At 40.9% G+C, this 17500-nt stretch overlaps 1 protein-coding gene across 1 annotated transcript in view; it reads right to left on the bottom strand.

Annotated features, from left to right (window-relative positions):
- Positions 1 to 1087: 1087 nt before the first annotated feature.
- Positions 1088 to 17500, bottom strand: part of LOC311121324 (tyrosine-protein kinase receptor UFO-like) — a gene marked incomplete at both ends in the record, with an annotated part of 20915 nt that continues 4502 nt past the window's right edge. Inside the window, one exon of the mRNA XM_084195825.1 lies at positions 1088 to 1284. Within this exon, the coding sequence (XP_084051951.1) occupies positions 1088 to 1284 (197 nt within the window). The remainder of the gene's footprint in view (positions 1285 to 17500) is intronic.

A 17500-nucleotide genomic window follows, 5' to 3' on the forward strand; every position in this document is an offset into this window, starting at 1 on the left:
AGACTGTTGACAGATCACGGACAGTCTACAGACAGACTACTAACAAACTACAGACAGACTACTAACAAACTGACTACATTTTAGTCATATAGCAGACGCTCTTATCCAGAGCGACTTACAGTTAGTGAGTGCATACATTTTTCATACTGGCCCCCCGTGGGAAACAAACCCACAACCCTGGCGTTGCAAGTGCCATGCTCTACCAACTGAGCTACAGGGGACTACAGACAGAATACTGACAGATCATTGACAGTCTACAGACAGACGACTGACAGACTACAGACAGACTACAGACAAACTACTGACAGACTATTGACAGACTACATTAGGAATACAGACAGACAGACTACTGACAGACTATTGACAGACTACATTAGGAATACAGACAGACGACTGACAGACTATTGACAGACTACATTAGGAATACAGACAGACTACTGACAGACTATTGACAGACTACATTAGGAATACAGACAGACTACTGACAGTCTACAGATTAGCAGACTGATGTGTTTATTGACCGGGAGCTCAAACACTAAAGGCAAATCTGCACTCGGCACAGTTTTGTCAACCGCACTGCAAAGTGTAGTGTTTCAATTCAAAAGTAAACGTTACACTGGTTACTTATTTTTTCAACGTTTACATTTTTCATATTTCTGCAGAATGGTATTTCCCTGTCCCGTCTTACCTGTATGGTGCAGTGGGTTATGGGTAATTACCTGTATGGTGCAGTGGGTTATGGGTAGTTACCTGTATCAGTGGGTTATGGGTAGTTACCTGTATGGTGCAGTGGGTTATGGGTAATTACCTGTATGGTGCAGTGGGTTATGGGTAGTTACCTGTATGGTGCAGTGGGTTATGGGTAATTACCTGTATGGTGCAGTGGGTTATGGGTAGTTACCTGTATGGTGCAGTGGGTTATGGGTAGTTACCTGTATGGTGCAGTGGGTTATGGGTAATTACCTGTATGGTGCAGTGGGTTATGGGTAGTTACCTGTATGGTGCAGTGGGTTAAGGGTAATTACCTGTATGGTGCAATGGGTTATGGGCAGTTACCTGTATGGTGCAGTTGGTTATGGGTAATTACCTGTATGGTGCAGTGGGTTATGGGATAGACTCCTCCAAAGCCAGGTTGCCAGGAGAGGAGCAGGCTAGAGTTGGTGACTTCTACAGCCCTGACTCTCTGGGGCTTGGATGGCAGGACTGTGATGGTCCCAGAGCCTGATGTAGCCACTCCTTTACGGTTGTGTGCCTCACAGGAAAAGGTACTGGTTCTGTTCAGACCTGGAGGAGAAAACAGAGAAACCCAAAATTAGGGGTGAAATTAATTAGCAGACTTTAGAAATGCTTATTTGTTGATAGAAGCAGCACGGGTATGCATGTCATATTGTTTAGGTGTACTTTAATTGGGATCGGAGAGTTGGGACTGGTGCTCCTCTGTTCCAACACCTTGGTTACAAAACAAGGGAGCGACAGAATTGGGTCTAGCCGAGGTGTGAAAAGGGAACTCCAGACGTCATTCAAACCCAGAACCCTGACTCTAGTGCACAGTAAGGTAGGGTTACAGCACAACAGAATCTATTGTCTGAACTGTGGTAGGATGCGGGGAAGGTCAGATTTAGTTCAGGTTAGGATTAAGTTAGAGTTAGGCTTCAAGATTCCAGACAGCTATGTGATCTGTGTGTAGATATTGATAGAGGACATGGAGGGTGGATGTGTGTAGATATGTTAATTAATTTGTGGATGAGGGTTGATGTGTGTGTGGGTGGGTGTGGGTGTGTGGATATATGTGGATATGTGTGTGGAGGTGTGTGTGTGTGTGTGTGTGTGTGTGTGTGTGTGTGTGTGTGTGTGTGTGTGTGTGTGTGTGTGTGTGTGTGTGTTAATGATGTGTGTTGTTGATCTGAGGGTCAGTGTATCTGGGTGAGATCAGATGGAACCAGCAGGCTGGGGGTTTGGGGGGAGAGGAAGCAGGTGGGACCAGCAGGCTGGGGGTTAGGGGGAGAGGAAGCAGGTGGGACCAGCAGGCTGGGGGTTAGGGGGAGAGGAAGCAGGTGGGACCAGCAGGCTGGGGGTTAGGGGGGAGAGGAAGCAGGTGGGACCAGCAGGCTGGGGGTTAGGGGGGAGAGGAAGCAGGTGGGACCAGCAGGCTGGGGTTTGGGGGGAGAGGAAGCAGGTGGCACCAGCAGGCTGGGGGTTAGGGGGAGAGGAAGCAGGTGGGACCAGCAGGCTGGGGTTTGGGGGGAGAGGAAGCAGGTGGCACCAGCAGGCTGGGGGTTAGGGGGAGAGGAAGCAGGTGGGACCAGCAGGCTGGGGGTTAGGGGGGAGAGGAAGCAGGTGGGACCAGCAGGCTGGGGGTTAGGGGGGAGAGGAAGCAGGTGGGACCAGCAGGCTGGGGGTTAGGGGGTGAGGAAGCAGGTGGGACCAGCAGGCTGGGGGTTAGGGGGGAGAGGAAGCAGGTGGGACCAGCAGGCTGGGGGTTAGGGGGGAGAGGAAGCAGGTGGGACCAGCAGGCTGGGGGTTAGGGGGTGAGGAAGCAGGTGGAACCAGCAGGCTGCGGGTTAGGGGGTGAGGAAGCAGGTGGGACCAGCAGGCTGGGGGTTAGGGGGGAGAGGAAACAGGTGGGACCAGCAGGCTGGGGGTTAGGGGGGAGAGGAAACAGGTGGGACCAGCAGGCTGGGGGTTAGGGGGGAGAGGAAGCAGGTGGGACGAGCAGGCTGGGGGTTAGGGGGGAGAGGAAACAGGTGGGACCAGCAGGCTGGGGGTTAGGGGGGAGAGGAAACAGGTGGGACCAGCAGGCTGGGGGTTAGGGGGGAGAGGAAGCAGGTGGGACCAGCAGGCTGGGGGTTAGGGGGTGAGGAAGCAGGTGGGACCAGCAGGCTGGGGGTTAGGGGGGAGAGGAAGCAGGTGGGACCAGCAGGCTGGGGGTTAGGGGGTGAGGAAGCAGGTGGGACCAGCAGGCTGGGGGTTAGGGGGTGAGGAAGCAGGTGGGACCAGCAGGCTGGGGGTTAGGGGGGGAGAGGAAGCAGGTGGGACCAGCAGGCTGAGGAATGTTAATCAGGGATAGAGAGGGCTCAGCGTAGAACCATGCCTGGTTCTCATTGAAGGGGCCCCTCTAAAGGGGCTGAGCGCTGACACACACACACTCTCTCACACTCACACACACACGTTGACACACACACACACATACGTTGACACACACACACGACACGCTGACACATGCTGACATTCAGTAGTGAATGAGTCCTCTCAGATAGTGACTCACTGGGTACTCACACACAGGGGGTGCACTGAAGGGAAAAAACAAGTTGACACACACAGACTGAAAACATGTGCCCGTCATTTCATGTAATGGTGCACTAAAACACTCTACCACAACTAAAACACTCTACCACAACTAAAACACTCTACCACAACTAAAACACTCTACCACAACTAAAACACTCTACCACAACTAAAACACTCTACCACAACTAAAACACTCTACCACAACTAAAACACTCTACCACAACTAAAACACTCTACCACAACTAAAACACTACCACAACTAAAACACTACCACAACTAAAACACTCTACCACAACTAAAACACTACCACAACTAAAACCTTCTACCACAACTAAAACACTCTACTACAACTAAAACAGTACCACAACTAAAACACCACCACAACTAAAACACTCTACCACAACTAAAACACTCTACCACAACTAAAACAATACCACAACTAAAACACTCTACCACAACTAAAACACTCTACCACAACTAAAACACTCTACCACAACTAAAACACTCTACCACAACTAAAACACTACCACAACTAAAACACTACCACAACTAAAACACTCTACCACAACTAAAACACTACCACAACTAAAACACTAAAATAACTAAAACACTACCACAACTAAAACCTTCTACCACAACTAAAACCTTCTACCACAACTAAAACACCACCACAACTAAAACCTTCTACCACAACTAAAAAACACCACCACAACTAAAACACTACCACAACTAAAACACTACCACAACTAAAACACTACCACAACTAAAACACTACCACAACCAAAACACTACCACAACTAAAACACCACCACAACTAAAACACTACCATAACTAAAACACCACCAAAACTAAAACACCACCACAACTAAAACACCACCACAACTAAAACACTCTACTACAACTAAAACACTCTACTACAACTAAAACACTACCACAACTAAAACACCACCACAACTAAAACACTCTACCACAACTAAAACACTACCACAACTAAAACACTACCACAACTAAAACACTACCACAACTAAAACACTCTACCACAACTAAAACACCACCACAACTAAAACACCACCACAACTAAAACACTACCATAACTAAAACACCACCACAACTAAAACACCACCACAACTAAAACACCACCACAACTAAAACACCACCACAACTAAAACACTACCACAACTAAAACACCACCATAACTAAAACACTACCGCAACTAAAACACTACCACAACTAAAACACCACCACAACTAAAACACTACCACAACTAAAACACTACCATAACTAAAACACTACCACAACTAAAACACTACCACAACTAAAACACTCTACTACAACTAAAACACTCCACTACAACTAAAACACCACCACAACTAAAACACTACCGCAACTAAAACACTACCACAACTAAAACACCACCACAACTAAAACACTCTACCACAACTAAAACACTACCACAACTAAAACACCACCACAACTAAAACACCACCACAACTAAAACACCACCACAACTAAAACACCACCACAACTAAAACACCACCACAACTAAAACACTACCACAACTAAAACACCACCATAACTAAAACACTACCGCAACTAAAACACCACCACAACTAAAACACTACCGCAACTAAAACACTACCACAACTAAAACACCACCACAACTAAAACACTACCGCAACTAAAACACTACCATAACTAAAACACTCTACTACAACTAAAACACTACCACAACTAAAACACCACCATAACTAAAACACTACCGCAACTAAAACACTACCATAACTAAAACACTACCACAACTAAAACACCACCACAACTAAAACACTACCGCAACTAAAACACCACCACAACTAAAACACTACCGCAACTAAAATACTACCACAACTAAAACACTACCAAAACTAAAACACTACCACAACTAAAACACCACCACAACTAAAACACCACCACAACTAAAACACTACCACACCTAAAACACCACCACAACTAAAACACTACCACAACTAAAACATTACCATAACTAAAACACTACCGCAACTAAAACACTACCACAACTAAAACACTACCACAACTAAAACACTACCACAACTAAAACACTCTCCTACAACTAAAACACTTTACCATAACTAAAACACTCTACCACAACTAAAACACCACCACAACTAAAACACTACCACAACTAAAACACTACCATAACTAAAACACTACCGCAACTAAAACACTACCACAACTAAAACACTACCACAACTAAAACACTACCACAACTAAAACACCACCACAACTAAAACACTACCATAACTAAAACACTACCATAACTAAAACAGTATCACAACTAAAACCTTCTACCACAACTAAAACACTACCACAACTAAAACACTACCACAACTAAAACACTACCACAACTAAAACACTACCACAACTAAAACACTCTCCTACAACTAAAACACTTTACCATAACTAAAACACTCTACCACAACTAAAACACTACCATAACTAAAACACTACCATAACTAAAACAGTATCACAACTAAAACCTTCTACCACAACTAAAACACTACCACAACTAAAACACTACCACAACTAAAACACTCTACCACAACTAAAACACTCTACCACAACTAAAACCCCACCACAACTAAAACACTCTACCACAACTAAAACACTTTACCATAACTAAAACACTCTACCACAACTAAAACACCACAACTAAAACACTCTACCACAACTAAAACACTTTACCATAACTAAAACACTCTACTACAACTAAAACACTTTACCATAACTAAAACATTCTACCACAACTAAAACCTTCTACCACAACTAAAAAACTACCACAACTAAAACACTACCACAACTAAAACACTACCACAACTAAAACACCACCACAACTAAAACACTACCATAACTAAAACACCACCAAAACTAAAACACCACCACAACTAAAACACTCTACCACAACTAAAACACCACCACAACTAAAACACTACCACAACTAAAACACTACCATAACTAAATCACTACCGCAACTAAAACACTACCACAACTAAAACACTACCACAACTAAAACACTACCACAACTAAAACACCACCACAACTAAAACACTCTACTACAACTAAAACACTACCACAACTAAAACACCACCACAACTAAAACACCACCACAACTAAAACACCACCACAGCTAAAACACTTTACCATAACTAAAACACTTTACCACAACTAAAACACCACCACAACTAAAACACTCTACCACAACTAAAACACTTTACCATAACTAAAACACTCTACTACAACTAAAACACTTTACCATAACTAAAACATTCTACCACAACTAAAACACACTACCACAACTAAAACACCACCACAACTAAAACACACTACCACAACTAAAACACCACCACAACTAAAACACTACCACAACTAAAACACTACCACAACTAAAACACAACCACAACTAAAACACCACCACAACTAAAACACTACCATAACTAAAACACCACCAAAACTAAAACACCACCACAACTAAAACACCACCACAACTAAAACACTCTACTACAACTAAAACACTACCACAACTAAAACACCACCACAACTAAAACACTCTACCACAACTAAAACACCACCATAACTAAAACACCACCACAACTAAAACACTACCACAACTAAAACACTACCACAACTAAAACACACTCTACCACAACTAAAACACCACCACAACTAAAACACCACCACAACTAAAACACTACCACAACTAAAACACTACCACAACTAAAACACTACCACAACTAAAACACCACCACAACTAAAATACTCTACCACAACTAAAACACCACCACAACTAAAACACCACCACAACTAAAACACTCTACTACAACTAAAACACTACCACAACTAAAACACCACCACAACTAAAACACCACCACAACTAAAACACACTACCACAACTAAAACACCACCACAACTAAAACACTACCACAACTAAAACACTACCACAACTAAAACACTACCACAACTAAAACACCACCACAACTAAAACACTCTACCACAACTAAAACACCACCACAACTAAAACACCACCACAACTAAAACACTCTACTACAACTAAAACATTACCACAACTAAAACACCACCACAACTAAAACACCACCACAACTAAAACACCACCACAGCTAAAACACTTTACCATAACTAAAACACTTTACCACAACTAAAACACCACCACAACTAAAACACTCTACCACAACTAAAACACTTTACCATAACTAAAACACTCTACTACAACTAAAACACTTTACCATAACTAAAACATTCTACCACAACTAAAACACACTACCACAACTAAAACACCACCACAACTAAAACACACTACCACAACTAAAACACCACCACAACTAAAACACTACCACAACTAAAACACTACCACAACTAAAACACAACCACAACTAAAACACCACCACAACTAAAACACTACCATAACTAAAACACCACCAAAACTAAAACACCACCACAACTAAAACACCACCACAACTAAAACACTCTACTACAACTAAAACACTACCACAACTAAAACACCACCACAACTAAAACACTCTACCACAACTAAAACACCACCATAACTAAAACACCACCACAACTAAAACACTACCACAACTAAAACACTACCACAACTAAAACACACTCTACCACAACTAAAACACCACCACAACTAAAACACCACCACAACTAAAACACTCTTTCACAACTAAAACACCACCACAACTAAAACACTACCACAACTAAAACACCACCATAACTAAAACACTACCGCAACTAAAACACTACCACAACTAAAACACCACCACAACTAAAACACTACCACAACTAAAACACTACCATAACTAAAACACTACCACAACTAAAACACTACCACAACTAAAACACTCTACTACAACTAAAACACTCCACTACAACTAAAACACCACCACAACTAAAACACTACCGCAACTAAAACACTACCACAACTAAAACACCACCACAACTAAAACACTCTACCACAACTAAAACACTACCACAACTAAAACACCACCACAACTAAAACACCACCACAACTAAAACACCACCACAACTAAAACACCACCACAACTAAAACACTACCACAACTAAAACACCACCATAACTAAAACACTACCGCAACTAAAACACCACCACAACTAAAATACTACCACAACTAAAACACTACCACAACTAAAACACTACCACAACTAAAACACCACCACAACTAAAACACCACCACAACTAAAACACTACCACACCTAAAACACCACCACAACTAAAACACTACCACAACTAAAACACTACCATAACTAAAACACTACCGCAACTAAAACACTACCACAACTAAAACACTACCACAACTAAAACACTACCACAACTAAAACACTCTCCTACAACTAAAACACTTTACCATAACTAAAACACTCTACCACAACTAAAACACCACCACAACTAAAACACTACCACAACTAAAACACTACCATAACTAAAACACTACCGCAACTAAAACACTACCACAACTAAAACACTACCACAACTAAAACACTACCACAACTAAAACACCACCACAACTAAAACACTACCATAACTAAAACACTACCATAACTAAAACAGTATCACAACTAAAACCTTCTACCACAACTAAAACACTACCACAACTAAAACACTACCACAACTAAAACACTACCACAACTAAAACACTACCACAACTAAAACACTCTCCTACAACTAAAACACTTTACCATAACTAAAACACTCTACCACAACTAAAACACTACCATAACTAAAACACTACCATAACTAAAACAGTATCACAACTAAAACCTTCTACCACAACTAAAACACTACCACAACTAAAACACTACCACAACTAAAACACTCTACCACAACTAAAACACTCTACCACAACTAAAACCCCACCACAACTAAAACACTCTACCACAACTAAAACACTTTACCATAACTAAAACACTCTACCACAACTAAAACACCACAACTAAAACACTCTACCACAACTAAAACACTTTACCATAACTAAAACACTCTACTACAACTAAAACACTTTACCATAACTAAAACATTCTACCACAACTAAAACCTTCTACCACAACTAAAAAACTACCACAACTAAAACACTACCACAACTAAAACACTACCACAACTAAAACACCACCACAACTAAAACACTACCATAACTAAAACACCACCAAAACTAAAACACCACCACAACTAAAACACTCTACCACAACTAAAACACCACCACAACTAAAACACTACCACAACTAAAACACTACCATAACTAAAACACTACCGCAACTAAAACACTACCACAACTAAAACACTACCACAACTAAAACACTACCACAACTAAAACACCACCACAACTAAAACACTACCATAACTAAAACACTACCATAACTAAAACAGTATCACAACTAAAACCTTCTACCACAATTAAAACACTACCACAACTAAAACACTACCACAACTAAAACACTACCACAACTAAAACACAACCACAACTAAAACACTCTCCTACAACTAAAACACTTTACCATAACTAAAACACTCTACTACAACTAAAACACTACCATAACTAAAACACTACCATAACTAAAACAGTATCACAACTAAAACACTACCATAACTAAAACAGTATCACAACTAAAACACTTTACCATAACTAAAACACTCTACCACAACTAAAACACCACCACAACTAAAACACTCTACCACAACTAAAACACTTTACCATAACTAAAACACTCTACTACAACTAAAACACTTTACCATAACTAAAACATTCTACCACAACTAAAACCTTCTACCACAACTAAAAAACTACCACAACTAAAACACTACAACAACTAAAACACTACCACAACTAAAACACCACCACAACTAAAACACTACCATAACTAAAACACCACCAAAACTAAAACATCACCACAACTAAAACACCACCACAACTAAAACACTCTACTACAACTAAAACACTACCACAACTAAAACACCACCACAACTAAAACACTCTACCACAACTAAAACACCACCACAACTAAAACACTACCACAACTAAAACACTACCACAACTAAAACACTACCACAACTAAAACACCACCACAACTAAAACACTCTACCACAACTAAAACACCACCACAACTAAAACACCACCACAACTAAAACACTCTACTACAACTAAAACACTACCACAACTAAAACACCACCACAACTAAAACACCACCACAACTAAAACACACTACCACAACTAAAACACCACCACAACTAAAACACTACCACAACTAAAACACTACCACAACTAAAACACTACCACAACTAAAACACCACCACAACTAAAACACTCTACCACAACTAAAACACCACCACAACTAAAACACCACCACAACTAAAACACTCTACTACAACTAAAACACTACCACAACTAAAACACCACCACAACTAAAACACCACCACAACTAAAACACCACCACAGCTAAAACACTTTACCATAACTAAAACACTTTACCACAACTAAAACACCACCACAACTAAAACACTCTACCACAACTAAAACACTTTACCATAACTAAAACACTCTACTACAACTAAAACACTTTACCATAACTAAAACATTCTACCACAACTAAAACACACTACCATAACTAAAACACCACCACAACTAAAATACACTACCACAACTAAAACACCACCACAACTAAAACACTACCACAACTAAAACACTACCACAACTAAAACACAACCACAACTAAAACACCACCACAACTAAAACACTACCATAACTAAAACACCACCAAAACTAAAACACCACCACAACTAAAACACCACCACAACTAAAACACTCTACTACAACTAAAACACTACCACAACTAAAACACCACCACAACTAAAACACTCTACCACAACTAAAACACCACCATAACTAAAACACCACCACAACTAAAACACTACCACAACTAAAACACTACCACAACTAAAACACACTCTACCACAACTAAAACACCACCACAACTAAAACACCACCACAACTAAAACACTCTTTCACAACTAAAACACCACCACAACTAAAACACTCTACCACAACTAAAACACTACCACAACTAAAACACTACCGCAACTAAAACCTTCTACCACAACTAAAACACTACCACAACTAAAACACTACCACAACTAAAACACCACCACAACTAAAACACTCTACCACAACTAAAACACCACCACAACTAAAACACTCTACCACAACTAAAACACTACCACAACTAAAACACTACCGCAACTAAAACCTTCTACCACAACTAAAACACCACCACAACTAAAACACTCTACCACAACTAAAACACTACCACAACTAAAACACTACCACAACTAAAACACTACCGCAACTAAAACCTTCTACCACAACTAAAAAACTACCAAAACTAAAACACTACCACAACTAAAACACTACCACAACTAAAACACTCTACCACAACTAAAACACTCTACCACAACTAAAACACCACCATAACTAAAACACTACCACAACTAAAACACTACCACAACTAAAACCTTCTACCACAACTAAAACACTACCACAACTAAAACACTCTACCACAACTAAAACACCACCACAACTAAAACACTACCACAACTAAAACACTACCGCAACTAAAACCTTCTACCACAACTAAAACACTCTACCACAACTAAAACACTCTACCACAACTAAAACACTCTACCACAACTAAAACACCACCAACACTAAAACACTCTACCACAACTAAAACACTCTACCACAACTAAAACACTACCACAACTAAAACACTCTACCACAACTAAAACACACTACCACAACTAAAACACTACCGCAACTAAAACCTTCTACCACAACTAAAACACTCTACCACAACTAAAACACCACCACAACTAAAACACTCTCCTACAACTAAAACACTACCACAACTAAAACACCACCACAACTAAAACACCACCACAACTAAAACACCACCACAACTAAAACACTCTACCACAACTAAAACACCACCACAACTAAAACACCACCACAACTAAAACACTCTACTACAACTAAAACACTACCACAACTAAAACACCACCACAACTAAAACACCACCACAACTAAAACACACTACCACAACTAAAACACCACCACAACTAAAACACTACCACAACTAAAACACTACCACAACTAAAACACTACCACAACTAAAACACCACCACAACTAAAACACTCTACCACAACTAAAACACCACCACAACTAAAACACCACCACAACTAAAACACTCTACTACAACTAAAACACTACCACAACTAAAACACCACCACAACTAAAACACCACCACAACTAAAACACCACCACAGCTAAAACACTTTACCATAACTAAAACACTTTACCACAACTAAAACACCACCACAACTAAAACACTCTACCACAACTAAAACACTTTACCATAACTAAAACACTCTACTACAACTAAAACACTTTACCATAACTAAAACATTCTACCACAACTAAAACACACTACCACAACTAAAACACCACCACAACTAAAACACACTACCACAACTAAAACACCACCACAACTAAAACACTACCACAACTAAAACACTACCACAACTAAAACACAACCACAACTAAAACACCACCACAACTAAAACACTACCATAACTAAAACACCACCAAAACTAAAACACCACCACAACTAAAACACCACCACAACTAAAACACTCTACTACAACTAAAACACTACCACAACTAAAACACCACCACAACTAAAACACTCTACCACAACTAAAACACCACCATAACTAAAACACCACCACAACTAAAACACTACCACAACTAAAACACTACCACAACTAAAACACACTCTACCACACCTAAAACACCACCACAACTAAAACACCACCACAACTAAAACACTCTTTCACAACTAAAACACCACCACAACTAAAACACTCTACCACAACTAAAACACTACCACAACTAAAACACTACCGCAACTAAAACCTTCTACCACAACTAAAACACTACCACAACTAAAACACTACCACAACTAAAACACCACCACAACTAAAACACTCTACCACAACTAAAACACCACCACAACTAAAACACTCTACCACAACTAAAACACTACCACAACTAAAACACTACTGCAACTAAAACCTTCTACCACAACTAAAACACCACCACAACTAAAACACTCTACCACAACTAAAACACTACCACAACTAAAACACTACCACAACTAAAACACTACCGCAACTAAAACCTTCTACCACAACTAAAATACTACCACAACTAAAACACTACCACAACTAAAACACTACCACAACTAAAACACTCTACCACAACTAAAACACTCTACCACAACTAAAACACCACCATAACTAAAACACTACCACAACTAAAACACTACCACAACTAAAACCTTCTACCACAACTAAAACACTACCACAACTAAAACACTCTACCACAACTAAAACACCACCACAACTAAAACACTACCACAACTAAAACACTACCGCAACTAAAACCTTCTACCACAACTAAAACACTCTACCACAACTAAAACACTCTACCACAACTAAAACACTCTACCACAACTAAAACACCACCACAACTAAAACACTCTACCACAACTAAAACACTCTACCACAACTAAAACACTACCACAACTAAAACACTCTACCACAACTAAAACACACTACCACAACTAAAACACTACCGCAACTAAAACCTTCTACCACAACTAAAACACTCTACCACAACTAAAACACCACCACAACTAAAACACTCTCCTACAACTAAAACACTACCACAACTAAAACACCACCACAACTAAAACACCACCACAACTAAAACACCACCACAACTAAAACACTCTACCACAAAGTGATATAACAGTCAAATAGGGCCACACGCAAGCACAGACGGGCGCAAGCACACTTGCATGTTCCTAAGCCGTTCCTATGTTCCTAAGACACATAGTGTGTTGAACCATGCCTTCATTGTTGTGGTCCGTGTAAGGCCGGAAAGAGGACAGGGGGTGAGAGCTATGAGAGAGGGAGGGGAGCGAAGGAACGTGAGTGAGGAGGAGAAGGAGGGAGGAGATGGAGGGCTGACCGCTGACTGTGTGGGTGAATGAACATCAGAACATCACGCGGTTTCTCTTTTTTCTCTCTTTCTCCTTCCTTCCCTCTGATTGGTCAGCACATTTCAACTCCATCCCCTGACAGTAGCGTTATCTGTGACTGGAGAACTGACTCGTCAGTTCAATATGAGTCACGTTCATTCGGAAAGTATTCAGACCCCTTCCCATTTTCCTCATTCTGTTACAGCCTTATTCTAAAATGTTTATTTATTTTTTTATCCTCATCACAATAATGTCAAAGCGAAAACATGTTTTTAGACATTTTTGCAAATGTATAGCAACTTTAAAATAGAAATACCTTATTTACATAGGTATTCAGACCCTTTGCTATGAGTCTCGAAATTGAGCTCAGGTGCATCCTGTTTCCATTGATCATCCTTGAAGTGTTTCTACAACATGATTGGAGTCCACCTGTGGTAAATTCAATTGATTGGACATGATTTGGAAAGGCACACATTTGTCTATATAATATCCCACAGTTATCAGTGCATTTCAGAGCAAAAACCAAGCCATGAGGTCGAAATAATTGTCCGTAGAGCTCCGAGACAGGATTGTGTCGAGGCACAGATCTGGGGAAGGGTAACAAAACAGGTCCCCAAGAACACAGTGGCCTCCATCATTCTTAAATGGAAGAAGTTTGGAACCACAAAGACTCTTCCTAAAGCTGGCCACCCGGCCAAACTGAGTAATCGGGGAGAAGGGCAATGGTCAGGGAGGTGACCAAGAACCCGATGGTCACTCTGACAGAGCTCCAGAGTTCCTCTGTGGAGATGGTAGAACCTTCCAGAAGGACAACCATCTGTGCAGCACTCCACCAATCAGGCCTTTATGCTAGAGTGGCCAGACAGAAGCCACTCCTCAGTAAAAGGCACATGACAGCCCGCTTGGAGTTTGCCAAAAGGCACCTAAAGGACTCTCAGACCATGAGAAACAAGATTCTCTGGTCTGATGAAACCAAGATTGAACTATTTGGCCTGAATGCCAAGCGTCACATCTGGAGGAAACCTGGCACCATCCCTACGGTGAAGCATGGTGGTGGCAGCATCATGCTGTGGGGATGTTTTTCAGCAGTGGGGACTGGGAGACTAGTCAGGATCGAGGGAAAGATGAACGGAGCAAAGTACAGAGAGATCATTGATGAAAACCTGCTCCAGAGCGCTCAGGACCTCAGACTGGGGCGAAGCTTCACCTTCCAACAGGACAACAACCCTAAGCACACAGCCAAGACAACGCAGGAGTGGCTTCGGGACAAGTCTCTAAATGTCCTTGAGTGGCCCAGCCAGAGCCTGGACTTGAACCCGATCGAACATCTCTGGAGAGACCTGAAAATAGCTGTGCAGCAACGCTCCCCATCCAACCTGACAGAGCTTGAGAGGATCTGCAGAGAAGAATGGGAGAAACTCCCCAAATACAGGTGTGCCAAGCGTGTAGTGTCATACCCAAGAAGACTCGAGGCTGTAATCGCTGCCAAAGGTGCTTCAACAAAGTACTGAGTAAAGGGTCTGAATACTTATGTAAATGTAATATTTCCGTTTTGTATTTTATCCATTTTAGAATAAGGCTGTAACGTGACAAAATGTGGAAAAAGTCAAGGGGTCTGAATACTTTCACTGTATATTAATAACTCATCAACTTTTGACTCGCACTGCTATAGTCTATTGGTGTCAGAATATCAATGTGAGCTTGAGAACCGTATTTCCATGACAATTTTAAAAAGCAATTTTGGGTATATTTTCAAATACATGCAACTTAAACGTTTTTTTATCACAAAATGTTCATGTTTTGGACATCAGAGCAATCTTGAGGGAATCCTATTTGAGTCAGAAAATGATATTCATATGATAGGTGAGATATAGAAAACCTTGCAGAGAGCCGATCCAACTGACAATCTCTTAGAAAAAATATATAAACTATTAAACAAAGACTTAAAAATAACTGATATTGGCACAAGATGGAGGGAGTGTTGGAACATACCTAACTAAATTACAGTTAACTAAAATGTACGCTTAATCCAGTATAAACCAATGTACAGAATTTATTAGACAAGAGACAACATTCACAAATTCTACAGCACAATGGCAGAGTCATGTCTGAAGTGTAAAACTACTAATGACTCAATAATTCATGCCTTCTGGGAATGTTATAAAGTCCAAAAGTTATGGGCGTAGTTAGAAAGACTCGCTGTCAGAAGTATTACTATGTAAATGTACTTTTAATCCGTCTGTCTGCATATTTCAAGACACATCATATGAGGGTGCAGTGAGACACCCGATGATTTGGAAGATACTTTTCTATCAATCATCTTTAAAATACGTGTACTTAAAAACTGGAAATCAACCAATCCTCCATCATTAACGCAATGGAAAGGTCAAATTCTTCATTATCTAAAAATGTAAAGTGGACTATGGAGAGAAACAAAATGGTGCAGTTTGAGGCCATGTGGCGTAAAGTGATGCTGGCGCTGGAGATGGGGGTGTGTGCTAGCGGGTCTGGGCAGGGGCGATGTGGATGTTTGGGTGATGTTGTTGTTTGTATGTGGATGTTTTGTATTGTTGATAAAAGGTCAAATAAAATCTTAGCAAAAAAAGAATTGGTGTACAATGTTTTCTTGCTTGTTTGTTTATGTCATAAAAACTGTAGAGTTGGCGTGGTCAGGAAAAACTCCCGGCCCTATTTCATAAATGTATAGCTGTAAAGGCTGAGCTCTGATAGTGAGTGGTGTTACAAGGACATGGCCAGAGCACCACAGATAGATCCCAGCAGTCTGAAGTGAAGGGGAGAGAAGGGAAGTTTCATGTGGGGGAGTAGGTTAGTTGGGTCTGGGTTCTTGTGGGACTGAGGTTGTATTTGAAGAAGCAGGACCAAGGGAATGTCTGGCTGTGTGCTGTGGCTGGCTGGCTGGCTGGCTGGCTGATTGGCTGACTGACTGGCTGGCTGGCTGGCTGATTGGCTGACTGACTGGCTGACTGACTGGCTGGCTGGCTGGCTGACTGGCTGGCTGGCTGGC

Source organism: Coregonus lavaretus (assembly GCF_964263955.1).
Source record: "Coregonus lavaretus genome assembly, contig: HAP1_SCAFFOLD_7994, whole genome shotgun sequence".
NCBI classification, from domain to species: domain Eukaryota; kingdom Metazoa; phylum Chordata; class Actinopteri; order Salmoniformes; family Salmonidae; genus Coregonus; species Coregonus lavaretus.